Source organism: Streptopelia decaocto, assembly GCF_964273445.1.
Source record: "Streptopelia decaocto genome assembly, chromosome: 11".
NCBI lineage: Eukaryota > Metazoa > Chordata > Aves > Columbiformes > Columbidae > Streptopelia > Streptopelia decaocto.
In genome coordinates, this window is record NC_138666.1 from 13722863 (window position 1) to 13740085 (window position 17223).

The window sequence follows — 17223 nt, forward strand, 5'->3', positions numbered from 1 at the left end:
GTTTATATATACACACACATACATATATATAAAGAAATAATCAGAAAGAAACCACTCTGAAAGGACCTTAAAAGCTTCATTTGACCATGCTGCATTGTTTCCTTTCTGTTTTGAAATTTATTACCTGTTCATTAGGTATTTAAGATCTTCCAGACTTGGTTATTCTCATGATTACCCACATACTACACACAAACATTTTAATTAGGTTATTTAGCATGTATAATACATAACACTTGAGCAGTTCTTCTGGAGAAAAAAAAACCCAAAGAGTGACATCTAAATAGCTGAAAGTACCACATGACAGTTATGATAAAGTAGCAGCAGAAAAGAAAGTGGATTCATCTGTCATAAGTTCCTTCTGTTTGATAATCATAGAACATAATCCGTACATAGACAGCACTGATTTAAGTAAAAGAAACTAGTATTATTGGCAGGAAAGAAAAAAGAAAATAGCTTTTTAAAATGCCAAAATATTATGATTGGAATGCTTTTATATGGCAGCTGCTTGCATAACTAAAAATAACCTTGGATGCCTTGCTTCTTTAAACATAATAGGCATGTACACAAAATCTCACCTAATCCACATGTAAAACTTTTACAGTCTGCATTTAACCTGGAGGTTAAACAATTGCAAACTTCACATATGCAGCAAACTGCAGCTTACAGGTGTAAATCTATTTTTAAATGGATCCTACAATAGCACTGCAAGACCTTGCTTGAACAATAAAGTTCACTCTATATAATAAATAGGCAATATATCATAAATAGACAATAAATAGGCATTAAAAAATCAGAAAATGGAGAAAAATATAAGATCATGATTACATTGATATTTACATAAAATATTGTTTGTATTTACCTATGTTTCTTTTTAATATCAGCGAAAATCTGAATGTTCTCTGCTCCGATTTGTTTTCTGTACCGTAGCAGGTCACCTGCACAGGCATTTATAATCCCTTCATCAGCAACATGAGAAAACACAAACCCTTCAGCCCGAATAAAATCAAGACCTGAAAAAAAAAAAAACCAAAACAGTAATATCTTAGCTAAAACTGAAGACTGAAAACCAGAAATCCTAAAAATTAACAAAACCCCACCTTACCGCCCCTCTTATTTGATCCCAGCACAAGTTGCTCTACATGCTCTAGGGCTAACCAACCTTGCTTTTCCACATATTTTTTACATTCTCTATTTTCACCAATATTCTCTCCGACTTCTTTCCATCTTACCACCTTCAGCTCACGTCTCTCCCCCAGAGCCCACCGGTTTTCTCCTGTCCCCACGGCTCTTTCCCAGGCCCGGTGGGTCTGTCCCCATGCAGCTCACGCCACTCTCACCCTGACGTGCCACTGCACACGTGCTGACAGAGGAGCAGGGGGTCAAAACACGGCTCCTTTGTCCTAACAACATGTCTTCTCTCCAAAAAGGGTCATTAACTTGGATCTCTCCCCTCTTTCCAGGTACTCTTTGATTGTATTACTTCTTTCCCAACATTTACTCCCCTGAAGTTGGTCATTCGGTGAAAAAGCAACAAGAATGCAGACACAGAGGAATAGCATTATGTCTTCTCTCTTTAGCAAATCAGGCAAGAAAACAGCCTGTGGCACATTATATACAACCTGTTTGACTCTCCATCTGAATGTAGCTTGTGTTGTCTACAGAGCACCACATGAAATTACTTTCAGATCTGTGCCAAAGGTACAAAAAGATATGGTTTGGGAAGAGTGAAACATTTTCCATTCCACTCCAAACTGAACTCCGACCATCAACTCTGCCATGTCTTAGCAACATGGTTTCCACCGTATCCATTTATTTTTTGTCCTAGGAAGGTTTTATGGGTTGGATGCTGAAGAGGAAGCTTAGAAATAGCAATGATTTCACACAGGACATTCATCTACTCTCAGTGCCACCCCCACCCCCCCAGCCTTGAAATATCTATGTCGAAATACTGAAGCTTTGGGGTAATAAGTCCACAGTTGTGAGGCACAAGATTGAATTCTGACTCCCTTTCTGTAATCCCCTGTTCTCCGTCACTTAAGACAGGTGTAAAAGCTCTGCACTCATCTTGCGCAGCTTTTGCTGCTCCTTCAGCTTGCTTGAGAGGTCTCCTCCAAGCCCTTCTGAAGCTCTGCCGCTGCTCCAGCTTTGCAGTCAGCTGCACGTTTAATGAAAGCTGATATCACACCAAGAGAACCGCTGCTGTGACAGCAGCCATCAGGGATGCAATCCCACCCACCAGAGAACAACAGAGGCCTCACCTTAGCATGTTTCAAATATAAACACAAACGATCTTTAAAATGTATTTACCAAATGACAAGGTGTCTGTTTATTTTTAAATTTCAGTTGCATTCCAAAAGCCCTGAAGTTGCAGAAACAGAAGCTGATGTCTGACAGAGAAGAGCCTGTATTGCTTAGCAACACAGACTCCAGCTAACAAGAAACATCCCAGACAGGTGCCAAATCAAACACGAGCTGTCCTGAGCCTGGAGATTGGCGGGTGGAAAGCATGTAGTGTTCTCAGGATCCGAAGACAAGAATGTGCCACAAGCATAGTTACCAGCACTAGTAGACATTGGGTAGTAAATACGGTGCAAATAGCTAGATTGAGGTATCTATCGAGGAACAAAAACTACAGGTTCTATTTAAATCATCCAAGTTTACACTGCAATTCAGTGTTAAATAACAAAAGTTACTTCTCTAACCATAAGACTATCGATGAGTCTAGAGATATGTTACATTTTCACAGCCATCACAATATCTAGCTCAGGACAGGGGCTATTCATTGAGTCATTTCATTTACTGAACTCACTGCTTACAGGTTTTTTTCTCGATGCTTTGTTTCTGTTCCCTTAACTCAGTAATTTAAGACTTGCAGCTAAACATTAGGATTGTACTTAGTTTAACAAAGCTGCGCCCTCTATCTGGGTTTTTGAAGGCTGTGAAAATAAAAATTTTAACCAACTGTAATAGGTGCAGGCACCAAATCATTACCCTTCTGTTTTATGAAGCCATAATCAGATTCCGCTAATGAATTCATTTTTATGCTCATAAAACTGTGAGAATTATACTATTGCTTACTTTCACATTTGGCAAGTTGAAAAGTAATAGCCATTGAATAGCTAATAGGCAGTCCCGTTTCTGACTTATATGGGAACAAAACAGTTTTGTAATCTCACTGGAGAACAAGAACAGGAAATTTCCAATGAAACCTAATAAATAGAACTTCAAGACTGTATTAAGGACATGGAATCAAGTAACCAGCCACTGCAGAGCCTGTTGAAGAAACTGGAGCTTGTCTCTTTTTCAGAAGTTAGTGTTACTCCACTTTAATCCTACTTAAACAGCTTTGCCTAAACAGCTGTGGAGGTCTAACAATTGTAGAGAAAAGCTTTATTTTTTTTCCTTCCCATGATAATTTATGATTGAAAGTAAAATTAAAAATAAATGACAGACTGAAGCACCTCTTTTGCTGGGCAAGAAAATATTTCAAGACTGAGCTGATAGAGGAAATGGTACTTTTACTTTATCCACCTTAAATACTGCAAATGTGCATCTCACTGCATATTAACATCACCAAAAAAGTGAATTGGCTGCAACCATTGAGAAGCCCTTTCTCAGGTATGTTCATTCTTTGAGTTATAAAGCCAAAAGGAGCTGGGAGCTTGGATTTACTGCTTTCACAGAAACAGGATCTGGCCTCTGCAAGGCAGCAGCTCCTGATTGCTGTTGAATTTTGGACTTCAGGCAAATGTCTTTGCCTTCACACAAAGGCGAGATGCTGCCGGTAACTTTACTGGTGATATCTTGTTTTACATGCACAGGAAATCCTGCCTCTCAGCTCTTCTTGCCTTCCTAATTCAAAAAGAATCCAAAAGACTGATTTTGTGCTGAAAATGAAAACCCAGAGAAGCATCGACTGCACATGCTATTGATGCAAGAGGCACACAATTTCCATGCTGCAAAGACCCATCACCACTCAGAACATCATCTTGCAGCAGCTCCTTCCACACTCGGCAGGAATGGCAGGCCTGGGAGAAGCATCTCCAATGGAGCTCAGAGCAGAGCCCGCAGTGCCCGCTGCCTTTGCTCCACAGCACCCATGGGTGCTCCCAGGGCATGCACACCCATTGCAGTTCTCAGCTCAGCTGCGTGCCCCCACCGGAGCGTTAACACAGTGACAGTTAAACAAAAAAAGCAGTATGAAGTTTTGCCCAATTGTATCCCACCTTAAACACTATAACAGGCTGTAGCAAGTGAATTCCTGTGGACAATATCTCTGCTGATGGGGGAGGGAAAGGAACGGTCTCGGACAGCAAAGCTGCTTTTATAATTAAAAAAAACCCGTGGAGATATCTGGGTACCTGGGATATCATCGGATATGAAGCATCACTTAATCAGCTGCCAACTGTGTCATTATCCTTGATGAAGACTAATTCAGAAATGGGATTTTAGTAACATGATCCTTAAAGTAAAAGAAGTGCACTCTCACAGTCAGGTGGAGGTGCAGTTAGACTAGATGGTTATTTTAAGTTCCTTCCAACTGAACTATTCTATTCTAAATTTATGAGACGAGATAAGATAAACTTAAAAACTGAGCCCCTGAGGAGTGTAACACAGGCTCACCCAGGTGTGGGGAAGTTACATTCTCTAGTAGACCTACAGTCCTTGCTCCCAGGCACCCAGATGGAAGCTCTGGCCAGAACGTGCCTGTGGCCCATGTGCCTGGTTTTCCACCCCATGGACTCAAGACACAACAGAGAGGAGTACCTAGAATATCAGAAGTGTTCCCAAGCATCACTACAGAGATACAGCTATGGGGACTGTTTTATGCCTCAAAGACCAGCAGATGGCCAGGCCAATACTTCTTGAAATCCTTCTTCTCACCATTAACTTTGTCTCCATTAGGTTAATGATGGGTCAGTTACTTTTTTCTTCTCAATCACTGCCACATGCTGGTAATGGAGAGCATGCAGAACGTGCAAAATAATAAAGGGAGCATCACCAGCATACAGTCCCTGTATTACAAAGGCTCTGCACCTCCTCTGCAAAGACCTACACTGACAGGTTAGAGCTAAGCAGAACATCTCACTAATGCAAGGAAAAACACAAATAGCAGCTGAGGGCTTTTGTGCAATTCCTTTAGATACAAGAGTCTCCTCTAAGATGAACAGTGCTGCACAATTAGCAAACTTTCTAAGAAAGAAAAGACATGTAATTTGGAACAACAAACACCACGAGTACATGAAATTAATGCAATGGTTAACTTCAGGAAACAAGACACACTGATAAATAAGTAAGGAAAGCCAAACACTACACCTAAATCTGACTCAGACTTAGTGAACATATTGTGGGCGCTCCTGAGCACTAAGAAATGGTAACCAGTAATATTTGCTAAACAAAAATAAATAAGGGAGCATTTGTATTTTTATTTGCTCAGAAAACCTGCTTATACACATCATTCTGTTTCAACCTCAAGCAGATGTAGTTAATTATATCAGAAACTACAAACAGGAAATTATACACCTCTAAAAAACACATGGTACACCTGTTAATAATGAACCAATTGAAAAGTAACTGTAGCAAACAAATTCTGACTTGCTTCTCCACAAAGAACATTTTAGGAAAGAAGGAAGATAACAATGTCTTTGGAGAACATCATTAGAATGAACTGTTGTTCTGAGAACAAATATTTGAAATTAAGATGGCTTCAAATCAAAAATATAAATACAAAATTGTACGATTCTCTATTGTCTCCATGTTTTGCTGTCTACAGCTCCTTAGAGACATCACTGTATTTTAAATTAAAATGCTACATTAGAAGAATTTTTAAAAGTGAGCAGCAGAGGACTTCGGTATTAAGAAAGGTGTGACATGAATCTCCCCCACTGTTTGTGTATATAATTACACTAATTTTTGAGTGGGATAACATTGCCATATCTGCCCTTAGGAACAGAGGGAGATCCGGCAGCTTTCATCACAACCTCTGAGGACAACAGTGGAAGCAGAAGATCAGAGGCCGCGGGGCTGGTTTGTGGGGCAGACGGAGGGGAGGACGGGCCCTGCAGCGAGGCCAGGGCAGGAGAAGCCAGGGCCTGCCCTTGATGGATGCCCTTGGGCAACCGCCTCCTTCAACCCCAGTTGGGCTGAACCAAGAGCATTCAGCATTGGTGTAACAGTCTGCAATAACCTTTTGGAGCTGGGAGGGTGTTGGCAACAACTGTTTTGGTTCAATAGTTGTTTTTTGATAACACGAGCAACTGGTTGTTTCTGTCAGAAAAGCAAAGACACATCAGTTCCCTTTTTCCTCAAGATCCCCCACTGTTTTCCTACTGCTGCCCCATACCTTTGCTGAAGCACCCAGCATGAACACGTTTTTGCTGGCATTCCTTCCTTTAGGCATCTAATTGAATAAATAAATGCTTCCTAAACAACCAAATTAAATAATTAAAAAAATCCTCAGCCTTCTTAGATCCCCTGATTTATTATTGTTATTTTCAGATTTATCCAATACCTTGTCAATATGCAAGGAAAATTCAGTAATTTCATCCGTTACTATTAGGCTACCTACAACACATTTATTAGCGTAACCGCATGTTGCTGATGTTGAGCTCCTCCTAGTCACACTGTAAACCTGCTGACTTTTTTTTCCCCTCTTTACAAAATAAAATTATTACCTTCACCTAGAGACCACTTACAATCTCCCTGTGCAGTTCTCTTCAGAACAGTTATTTCTACTAAATACAGGAGTTTCCACAGGGAAAATAAAATGACTGCGTAGTAGCAGGAGATGCTTCATATGCTTTTTAGCTAAAACGCCTTCAGCAAGTATTTTTTGTAGTGAAAGTATACAGGGCTTGCTTTATTAATAGCCACCTATTAAAATGGGATTGACATTAAAGTCACTACTAAGTTGCTACAGAAAAACTACTGAAAGACTTGCTACCTACAAAGTAGCACTCGCTTTACTATGGTTTCGCTTAAAGTGATTTTCCTTTCTTTTTGCTTTCCTGTTCAGTGAACTTCCCACAATCATTTTTAGCGAAGAGCAGTGAAATGCATTAAACATGGGCCTTTCCTAGCTGGTATTCTCCAGTTACAGAGCAAGGAGTGCACAACAGTAGTAGGGCTGAGAAAAACCCAAGCCTTCCAGGAATTTTCTCCCTCATGAATAATTGCTGAGAAGGAAGAGAAATACATTGTTCCCACACTACATCCCTTATTTAGTGATCAATTTTGCTCCTAAAAGGGTGCATAACTCACTAGCAGTTTGACTATTGCTTTTAAAAGTAAGATGTGTAAATGTTTTTGCAAATGCCTATGTACCTCAAGTATCCTACACACATACAATCCCTAAAAACTAAATCTGGATTCTGTTAGCATCTTTAAGTTTTCCTATAGGTTATATTGCGGTAATAAAAATTAGGTTTTGGCAGTTTGTCAAGCAGCTAGATACCTTGAAAAGAGCAACTGCTGATTTTAAAGCACTCAAAACAAATCTGAGTTCAAAACACGACTACTAACAAGAATTCTCCCAAGAAAAAAGGAATTTAAGACTTCCACATATTCAATATACTTAAAACTGTCACTGTAGATAAGTTACCCTACATTATATTACCTGAAGTATGGTTTTCAATTAATACCAGCATCTTTTAGTTTTGCATTCTTAAAAAATTCTGCCTGATTATAAAATTTGTACATTCAAAAATGTACAAACATACTGTAATCACATACGCAATTTGGGTAAAACCAGAAAATAACTCTCAATTTATGAAGTATTTAGGAAGTACAAGCCTTCCATATTAAACCAGCATCCATCTTTAAATCATGGAATGTTACACATGAAAAACTAAAATTGCTTCAGCAAGCAGTAGGAGTAGAAAGGTTAGCAAGTCTAGGATTCATGCAATAAAGACACATTAATTTATATTTAATTCCCCCAAATGCAATTTAATTTTAAGTAGTTTGGCTAACTGTACACTCAATTTTTTGTTATTATATAAAAAGCTTCATTCCATCCATTCATTAAAAAAGGTAATGAAAACTTAGTTTTAACGGATAACAGTAGTAGCAACAACATATAATTAGATGCTGAAACTGGATGCTAAACCACAGTGGGTTAAATTGATCCTCAAATATAATTTAACTGAAGTAAATAGAGTTACACCAAAGGTGGCTTTTAGACATGAGAAGCTTTAAACTAATCATTATATTTAGACAGGTTTCACCTAGAAAGCTGCAGAAGCAGCCTTGGGATTTTCAGCTGCCTCCAACTGAAGCAGCGCATGAGTATCATCTATTATAATCAAGCAGGCATCTTTCTCAAAATCTAATTTCTGCTTTTTCAAGGTACAGTGAGCTTTTCATGTCTCATTTTTCATGGTATCTATGTTAGTACAATGCACAATTTGCAGAGAGTAAATGCCACAGCAAACAACAGCGGTAACTGATGAGTCATTTCTATTACCTGCGGCAAGCGCAACCGCGATCGCCTGTTGATTCGCAGCACACAGGACCTGGACGCCCAGCGCCAGGCGGGGACACGTTTGTCTCACCGCAGCGCTAAGAATCGTCATCGCTGCCGTTACTTCAGGCCCAGGACACAGCGTGTAAGGAACATCATGCATGTTTTCTACTATCAAGCCATCCTGTGGAGATTATTATAAAGAAATATGATTAAACATGGAAAAAAGGAACTTAGCAAAGATGGCTAGTTTAACATTACGCTGTTTTGTATTAAAACACACACAAGTTTAAAGGTTTTCCTTCAAAGGAAGGATTATCTACAGTAAGTTGTGTTGATGCACTTACAGAAGTGCTTTCATCAACAGCATGGTATCTGCTGGGAAATCACGAAGATAAATAAACGTGATTTTAATTATACACGCATCAGCCAGGTTCCCTTTGATCCATCCTAAAATGTGAACTACAGGTGAATGAGTTAAATCTTATACCTCATTAAAAATAGTGTAGAGTCAATCTTCAATTATCGAAGTGGAATACAGCATATTGAGTGTGTTTGGATAACAGAGAATTTAGAGATAATCAAGGCAATTTTCAATTCAATTAATGTCAGAAACTAAGTGTTATTTTGGATAAAGGAATTTTTTTGTTTGACTATTATTTAGCCTATTTGCAGTGTGCCTAATACCATAGTATTAACTATTGATATTTCTCCCATTCTGGATTCAGAATTACTTGAAGGCAGATGTTGCTATTTATTATCTACTATACCTCTCACTCCACACAGACATACTCTTAGCAAACAATGGACGGATGATGAAATATTGTGCTGATACGATGTATGCAATTTATCGAAAAACCTTTGTGCATGATCCCATACCTTGTACTTTTCCAATCATTGTATAGTATATGCCAAAAAGTTTGCAATAAGTGCAAATCATATATAATTTTGTCAGGGACTAATAACAGGAGTAAAAATATAGCATGAAACATATCTCAAGCCTGATGTTTTGCATTTGCAGTGAGAATGTTAAAAACAGCTAAAAATTTCTCATCTGCTTCAATCTAAAAATACAAAAAAGTTTAATAGATGTATTAATTGTACCTCTAAAAAATTAATTCTGTTCTCTGGAGTTTAATTACACACCTAAATCCTTTAAAATGAGGGGTTTACATTTCAAAGATATTCTAACTGAACCGGAATGGAAAGAAAAACATTTGGGAAAAAGAAATACCACTAGAGATGAAACAAGGAAGTTTGGTTAATAACAACAGAGAGAATCAGGAAGGGGGAGGAAAAAACACAAAGTTTTTCCTTTTTAAAAAACTTACATATGTAACGCTGCTTTAAATTTGTTGGAATGTAAAAGCCCTTTTGGCAGTAAAAAATAAGACAGTATATAAAATGCGGTCAGCATTTAATGGCTGAATTACAGGCTAAGCCCCAGACATCATAAATGAATGCCTAACATGGAGAACGGGGGAAACTGAGAATGGAAATAATCCAGTGGAGCAACAGTCAATCCAAGCACAACCCACATACATTCAGTGCACCAGGGTACAGCTGCACTAACCAAATGACTGACAGCAGGGTATTTAAATACACAAAATACATGCTACCTTAAAAATGACACAGCTTATTAATGGAAAAAGTGATCTAATATAAGCACTAGACCTATGCATTAATTGGTGCCATTCATCAGCATATTTAATTACAAAATTCCTGTCCGAGAAAACCTCAACTAGGCAAAGGAAAACTAGATATGATACCTAACCAAAACATCTGCGCTTAATTTTGTTTCTATGTCCAATTCAATGTATAATTTAACATCCACACTTTCCCTACTTGTGATGGGAGTTATGGGTTTGCCATACGACAAATACGACAACCAGTCCTCGGAAAAACCCAGACCATTTTCAGAAAGGAAAAAAGTCACAAACTTTTAGCCTATTTCTCTGGAATGAGGTCGTGACTATTCCAACAAAACTGAACTGACCAAATGGTCTTCTACCTGAGGCACAACTACTGAATCTTTCATGGTACCAACAGAAAGTGAAATCCCTTGGCCTTTCGTCCTCTGTACACATATTAGGTCAATCTACACAAAACTGCAAACTTGGTCAGTAGCATTATGTAGCAAAAGGATTAATGTAGGAGTATAATGTTTTAACAAAACAAACCAAACTCAAACACAACGAACCCTCAAAACCAGGTAATTTCTTGAGGGCAAAAACCTAGAAGACTTTGGTCTTTGGCTCAAGAACGCTCTACTTGGCAGAACTCACCAAAAACTGAATATCTGGGAAACTCCAAGCTTACCATAAGGGCAAGGAGCTGGGATCTGCAAACCAGAAGCCCCAGGCTTTCAGCAGCCAAAAAATCAACCTCAATAGGACACACAGGAAAAAAGATGTCAGGGAATGGGAATGGGGCTTCAGATGCTCAGCTCCCGACCAGCCATGGAAAGAGCCAAAAAAGCAGAACAGGCTGGCAGAAGTCCACAGGTATTCTGCAGTGAAACTGAGCTTCCTTTGAATTGCTACTACTTTGATAGCTCAGGACTGGTATAAAGCAAATTATTCCATTAGACACATTAATGAATTAATTCATTTAAAAATTAATTTTAAACGCTAGCCATACTACTGTGCATTAAAAGTATCTGATTGAATTCTAGTTCAAAATGCAGGGATATGGGAAGATTCCAACATTTCTCTCTCCCTTAAACTTACTATATTCACTTTTCAGCAGTTTTTGCTTCCTAGGGCCTCAAGGTCCCCAGTTACAGCAAACATTTTTGGTATCACTTTAATAATGCGTTATTCTTTTGGTACCATCTGATAGACTATGTTCTTTTGCATATTATGTTTTGTTTAATTAAAGAAGAACAACATATGTTCTGCAATACAGAGAACTGAATTACAGATGCATCAACTCAAAGCTTTCCTTCATATTTTATATAAAAATATAACACCACAGATTTCTGTGTTTACTGAATTGATATGTATATAAAACAGACTTCAGTGCTATCAGACAGCTAAATAAAATGGTGGAAAGAAAACAGTCATGCTAAATTAAAGTTCTTGAAACTTAAACTTATGGTTTAGAGGTCTATGGGAACAGCTACTATACAGAAATTTTTTTTGATAGTACAAGATAACACTCCAACAAAAACCTTTTGTGTTCCTTTTCCATTGAATATTAAGATAATCTAAGTGTTGCTTATATATAATAGCCTTGTTATAAGTAATTCTCAAACAATATATTTCCTTTTTACTTTAAATGACTTCTGAAGTACTATGTGCAAAGTGCCTCTTGTATCACAGTCAGCTACTGGAAAATAAGTCATTTAAATAGCTCTCTGATTATATAGAAAAATAATTTCCTTAGCTTTATTCCACTTATAAGAATGACCTCTCAAAACACTTCAGCTGCATGCACACATAATATCCCAGCAGGAAAGCCTCAAAAATAGTCACAACACTAGAAACCACAACAGGCATAACAACCATACAAGTTTTAACTCAGCATCTGACTTCTCTAACTTTTTCCCCAGGGTAACTTTAAGCCCAGTGTTTCCCCTAAGAGAAAGATTTTACCTGCAGACACATACATACTAACACAAGGTTTTGCAAGCTTAAAACAACTATTCATTCCTACAGGAAGAAAGGAAGTTTTAAGGAGGCTTTTGCACCATATCCATTATTATACAGGCTCAGGTGTGCTCCAAGATGATTACAACCTTTCCCACCCCACAGCCATGTGCCCCTTACACAGGAAACCAGGTGCCTTTGAAGAGCATTTATTTGCAGTGCCCAGGCACAGCTGCCTTGCAATTCCTTTAAAAACTCCACCTCTAGAGCAAGAGATTACAGCCTTAATGTAATATAGATAAGTAGATATCTTATGTTCTCCTGCATATACCACGGGACACAGTTGTGGGGAGGTTTGTCTGCTATTTTACTCCACTGTAATATAGGTAAGATTTGAAATGTTAACCTTTGTGATCCAAGTAATAACCACCTACATGTTTCTGTGCAGAAATACTAGTTATTAAACTCCAAGTAATTTGAATTCCAACTATCATTGTAGATATAATAGACTCAAATATCTTCATTTTCTAAAGGCATCTATATGTATGTATGTAAAATATGTACTAGCAACTCTCCTTCCAGGTACAGAAACAAAAGAAGAGTCAGGAGGATCAGAATAACAAATTTTGTGTGGTAAGGAGCATTGTAATATTTGCAGCTCAATGTAGTTTTATAATTTTGGGATATTTTCTTTAAAAAAAAAAAATAGCTTTACTTATGCAACTCTGTCTTTAACATCAGCTACTCAAGTAGCTACAGCTAGATAACAGTAACTAGTAGTGAAGTGATCTATATCAACAAAACCAGAGGGAACCTGGACTTTATTTTCTGGCTGCAAGGTAAGCATTACCCAGGTTGAACAGAATGAATACAAGCCTATTTGAATATATATTTTTCATTTTTCTTAAACAGATACAAACTGGAGGGATCATAATACCTCATAGCTTGCTGCTTATAAAATCTTGTCTGGAGAATTTCATTGTTTAGCAACACACAAGTACAAAGCATAATATATTTTGAGCACAGATGGCTTCCTAACTAAGCACTCACTTATTATCATTACTGTGTTCTAATATCACAAATCTTTCATGTTTATTATGTTAAGCTGCTAATGTGCCAGACAAGTCACCTTTTTCTGAATATACCAGGATTTAAAGTGCAATGCATATTGAGTGAGCAAGATCATATACTTTTTTTTTTAATGTTAACACCAATTCAAGCAACTTGAGACAATATGTAAACATGTAGCAGCAGCAAGATGGTTACATATCTTCAAGGCTATTGAAGGTAGCATTTGGAAACGCTGTCAGAAGAAACACCTGTGGAAAAAATCTTTATGTTTCTAGCTCTTCTTCCACAAGAAAAACAGACAGCTTAACAGTTCGCTTGGAGTACTGAGGGGAAAACCCAAATATATTCCCATTACAGAAGCAGGATAGTGAGTTCGGAAGAGTGGTGATCTCTGTGCAAAAGCCAGGAAGCTCCTGAAGTATCAATCACGAAAACTTGCATTTCTCATAAAGTACCAGGGAAAACAAAGCAAGTGAATTGCAAAAACTATGAGGCAACCATACTGATATTTATGGAAGCTCTCCTGATTATCTGACTTGTTTGTCACATTGCTGTAACACTACTGTGTACAGGCCTTTAGAATGAAGATTGGTGTGGAATGTATACTGATGTTCTTGTGACTTCTACAGGAAATAGACTAAGTGTAACTTTGGGCCTTGAATTTCTCCAAAACATGTAAAGAAATAACTGCACTCCCCTCATCTGATTTAAAAAATATATTCAGGTTCAGAGACAGCAATGAGGTAGGAGAGACGGTAAACCAGTTTGACCTGGAATAGAACTTACTACAACTGTTAAAAAGACAAAGTACAAAACCCAAATTAAAATTGTTTGTTAGTAATGATTCTAAAGTTTGTCTTAAAACTGTTCCAGCTTTGTGCATGTGAGCAGTGAAATGCACTGTTTCTCCTCCCTCAGCTTTAGAGGTACTTGGTGTTTTCTCCCAGATGCTAAAAGCTTCAATGTGTAGTTACATAAGGGAAATAGGTAAACAAGCACTGGGATGTGGGGCAATGGCTTTAAGAGTTACCACTTGTGTAACCACTTCCTCTAACACAGGAAGACAGAGACTAGTCCTTGCCACTCTTCTGATGTAGATCAAATCACATTATACCTCATGTTGATACTGTAACTGTAAAGAAAAAATATACATTCACAGTATAGAACACAGAGCTATTACACACCTGTTCTTTCAACAGGCATGCAAAGGAAGAAAACTTACCCATTCTGTACAACCTGTGGTTATTCTAACTGGGTGGGCATCTTACACATGTTCATTTGGGTCACAGGCACTGAAGCCTGCCTATATGAATGTCATTCTTCAGCATGGCTGTTCATCGTTTCAACAATTCTGTTCTCTGGATTCTTTCCTAATTTAGCTTTACTAGCACTCTGCCCATAACCTACTTTTTGTGGCTTGTCTTGCATTTTAACCTTGGTGTTCTATAATTCAGACTAAGCTCTTATATTCAGTTTCGTTCAGCCTGTAAAGTATCGTTCTAATTTATGCCATTAAAGAGATTTCAACTGGCTTGATGTTAAAGTTTTGCAGAAAACAACAGCTCAGAACAGTGGCAACTTGTTCATTTAAGACATTTTCAAACCTCAGACACTAGGACACCACCTTACCATGCCAGAAAAGTACATAATACTGTAAGTGGGTCAAAGAAAAAGCACATCAACACCTGAAGACAAGGTGCAATGAAATGTTTAAAACATATCTGACCTTTCAAAAGGACATACACTCTGTTAAAATCTACTGACCTATGAAGATTACTACACTACTTTAGGTTGAACAGCAATTCAGTACCTGCCTCCTCTTGCCTCTGGCTGAGACTGACCTTTTGGGCATTCTATTCTAGATGCACGAAGCAGGCGTGCTTGCTGCCAGGGGGCTCGGAGAGAAGGGTTGAAGAGCATAAAAAGGGCCAAAGTTGTTTTTTTTTTTTTTTTAGTCCCTGAATAATCTGTGCTGCTTTGTTACAAACACAAGTGTGGGACAATTCTGCAGCCTACAAGTGACTGAGGTCCGTACGCAGTGCCTCAGCTGTGTGCATGGCATTCCTCCGTGACTTCATGAAACCAGAGCACTGCACAGAGCTAAAAATATACAGCTGGATACCTAGAATGCCAGCAACCATCCGTGTTGCGGTCAACTTTCCGTTTCTTTTTTCTTACCCTTAAATTGACGTAATTATTAGAAACTGATGGTGATCCAACTTAAGCAACTTGAACTGCACAATTTGCCCCTACACTTTTCCTTTGTTTTGGGCGCATGTGATGCATATTTTAGGTCTTGTAATCTAGAAGGCCTAATTATTACGCTGAAATAAAAGATGAGGAGTTAAACATCTTCCTAAACAGTGTGTTTTAAGATGCTTTTGATGAGTTATAGACTCAATTTAAAATATTTGCTATACAGAAGTAGCTTCATGTAAATGCTGCCATAGGAAGAAGGAAACCAAAACTTACAACTCCAGCATCCCTGTAAGCTTCTGCCTCTTGACAAGCTTGATCGATGATCTGGGTCAATGGAAGAGAACTCCTTGGTGTCCCTGAAAGAATAACACTGCTTACCCCAGGACACACACAAACCAAAACTGCATACAGTAACAGCTTTCAGGCAGGACAGCTATAGGGATTGGCACACTGAAATAGGGAGAAACAGGGTAAACTTACAAGGAGATACAGCAGCCTTTTAGCGTCATGCTATTGTGGCATCTCATTCCTTAGCTGAACTTGACAGACCTGTTGTAACCATTCAACTCCTAAATCTAGTTCACAAACTTAAGGAATATCTGCTACAATCTCTTATTGCACCAAGTCTGCTTGTTATTCTTGTACATATTATAGCTTGTCCTGCATTACTGATGCTCCACACAATACAACCTACAGCAAGACCAACCTCTAGGTCTGCAGAATACTTATGCTAAACACCAGTCAATTTAAAATTAGTTAAAGCTATCTTAAACCCTAAACTTCAAGATTAATTGTATCTGGTCTTAAGTATAAGTACTTCACAGCAGAAATTAGCACACATGGGTTTTGGTGGAGTTCAAGGAGTTTCCCTTAAGATCAGCTCCAAAGTCTTTCCTGACACTTGGGCTCCTAAAGCCAAGAGTCTGAAATGGGGACTGTGAAGAGCCTCTGACAACTGTGTTTGATGATTTGATTTAACAGCGTGGGGAAAGCTGCCCGTTGTGCCTGGAGGCTGCTTCTGGGGCACGGTGAGCTCTGGACACCAACCCATCACCGGGAAGGTCACCTGCTGTAATCAGCTCTGCTGCCCTGAGCCGCGGGAAGGGCGGACGAGGAGGTGAGGGTGGAACAGCCCCTGCCTGTGGTCTGAGCTTCCCACTGCCCCTCAGGGGGCAGAGCTCTGTCCGACACCACCCTGTCCCAGGGCCTATTCGTGTATTTTCCTCACCCGAGACACAGCAGTGAGGAGCTCACTAAAACAGAACCCTCGCTTCCTCAGCCCAGCTCCCAACACGAAGCGTCTCCTGCCTCTTTTGCCCGTAGAGAGAGGAGACGCCCGCACCTGCGGCACTCGTGCGGGGCGGGGGGAGGGGCAGGGCACGGGCTGCCGGGGAAGCGGCCTTTGCTCCGCAGCCGGGCTCCCGGTGCCGCCCCGGGGGCTGCCCGTGCTCGGCGGGCGCCGCTTACCTGGCAGCGCTCCCACGTGCACCACCCCGACCACCGCCGCCTTCAGCCGCCCGAAGAGCGCGGGCAGCCGCATGTCCTGCGGGAGAGAGGAGGACAGGGAGGGGACCACGGCCGGTCAGCGGGGCGGGCAGGCCCCGGACAGCCACGGCGGCGGCCCGTTCGCGTTCCCTCTGTCGGACAGGGCAGCGCAGGGCAGGGCGGCCCGGCCTCTCCGGTCCGCTCACCTCAGCTCACCCCGCCGGGATCCACCTGCGGCGGCCGCGCGCGCCACTGCCACTGCCGCTTCCGCGTCTGCTCCGCGGGCCCCGCCCCCAGCCCCGCCCCGGCCCCGCCCGCCGGCCCCGGCGCGGGATCCCGCGCCCCGCGGCGCCCCGCGCGGCTCCCCCGGGCCCGCCGCGCCCCGCCGCGCGCCCCGCCGCGCCCCCCGCAGACCCC

General features: G+C 40.2%; 1 protein-coding gene across 10 annotated transcripts in view; it reads right to left on the reverse strand.

Moving 5' to 3' along the window:
* Window positions 1–17094, reverse strand: part of LOC309444915 (uncharacterized protein F13E9.13, mitochondrial-like) — a 49157-nt gene extending 32063 nt beyond the window's left edge. For 9 of the 10 annotated variants that reach the window (XR_014185184.1, XM_082063226.1, XM_082063228.1 and 6 more), the window contains exons 1-5: window positions 17013–17094; window positions 16789–16864; window positions 15595–15677; window positions 8465–8645; window positions 860–1010 (exon numbers count right to left, since the gene is read on the reverse strand). Coding sequence is in view for 9 of the 10 variants with exons in the window: in XM_082063226.1 (XP_081919352.1) it covers window positions 860–1010; window positions 8465–8645; window positions 15595–15677; window positions 16789–16861 (488 nt within the window). In the remaining variant the exon portion in view is untranslated. The remainder of the gene's footprint in view (window positions 1–859; window positions 1011–8464; window positions 8646–15594; window positions 15678–16788; window positions 16865–17012) is intronic. The other variant, XM_082063230.1, reaches the window with a different exon arrangement.
* Window positions 17095–17223: the final 129 nt, after the last annotated feature.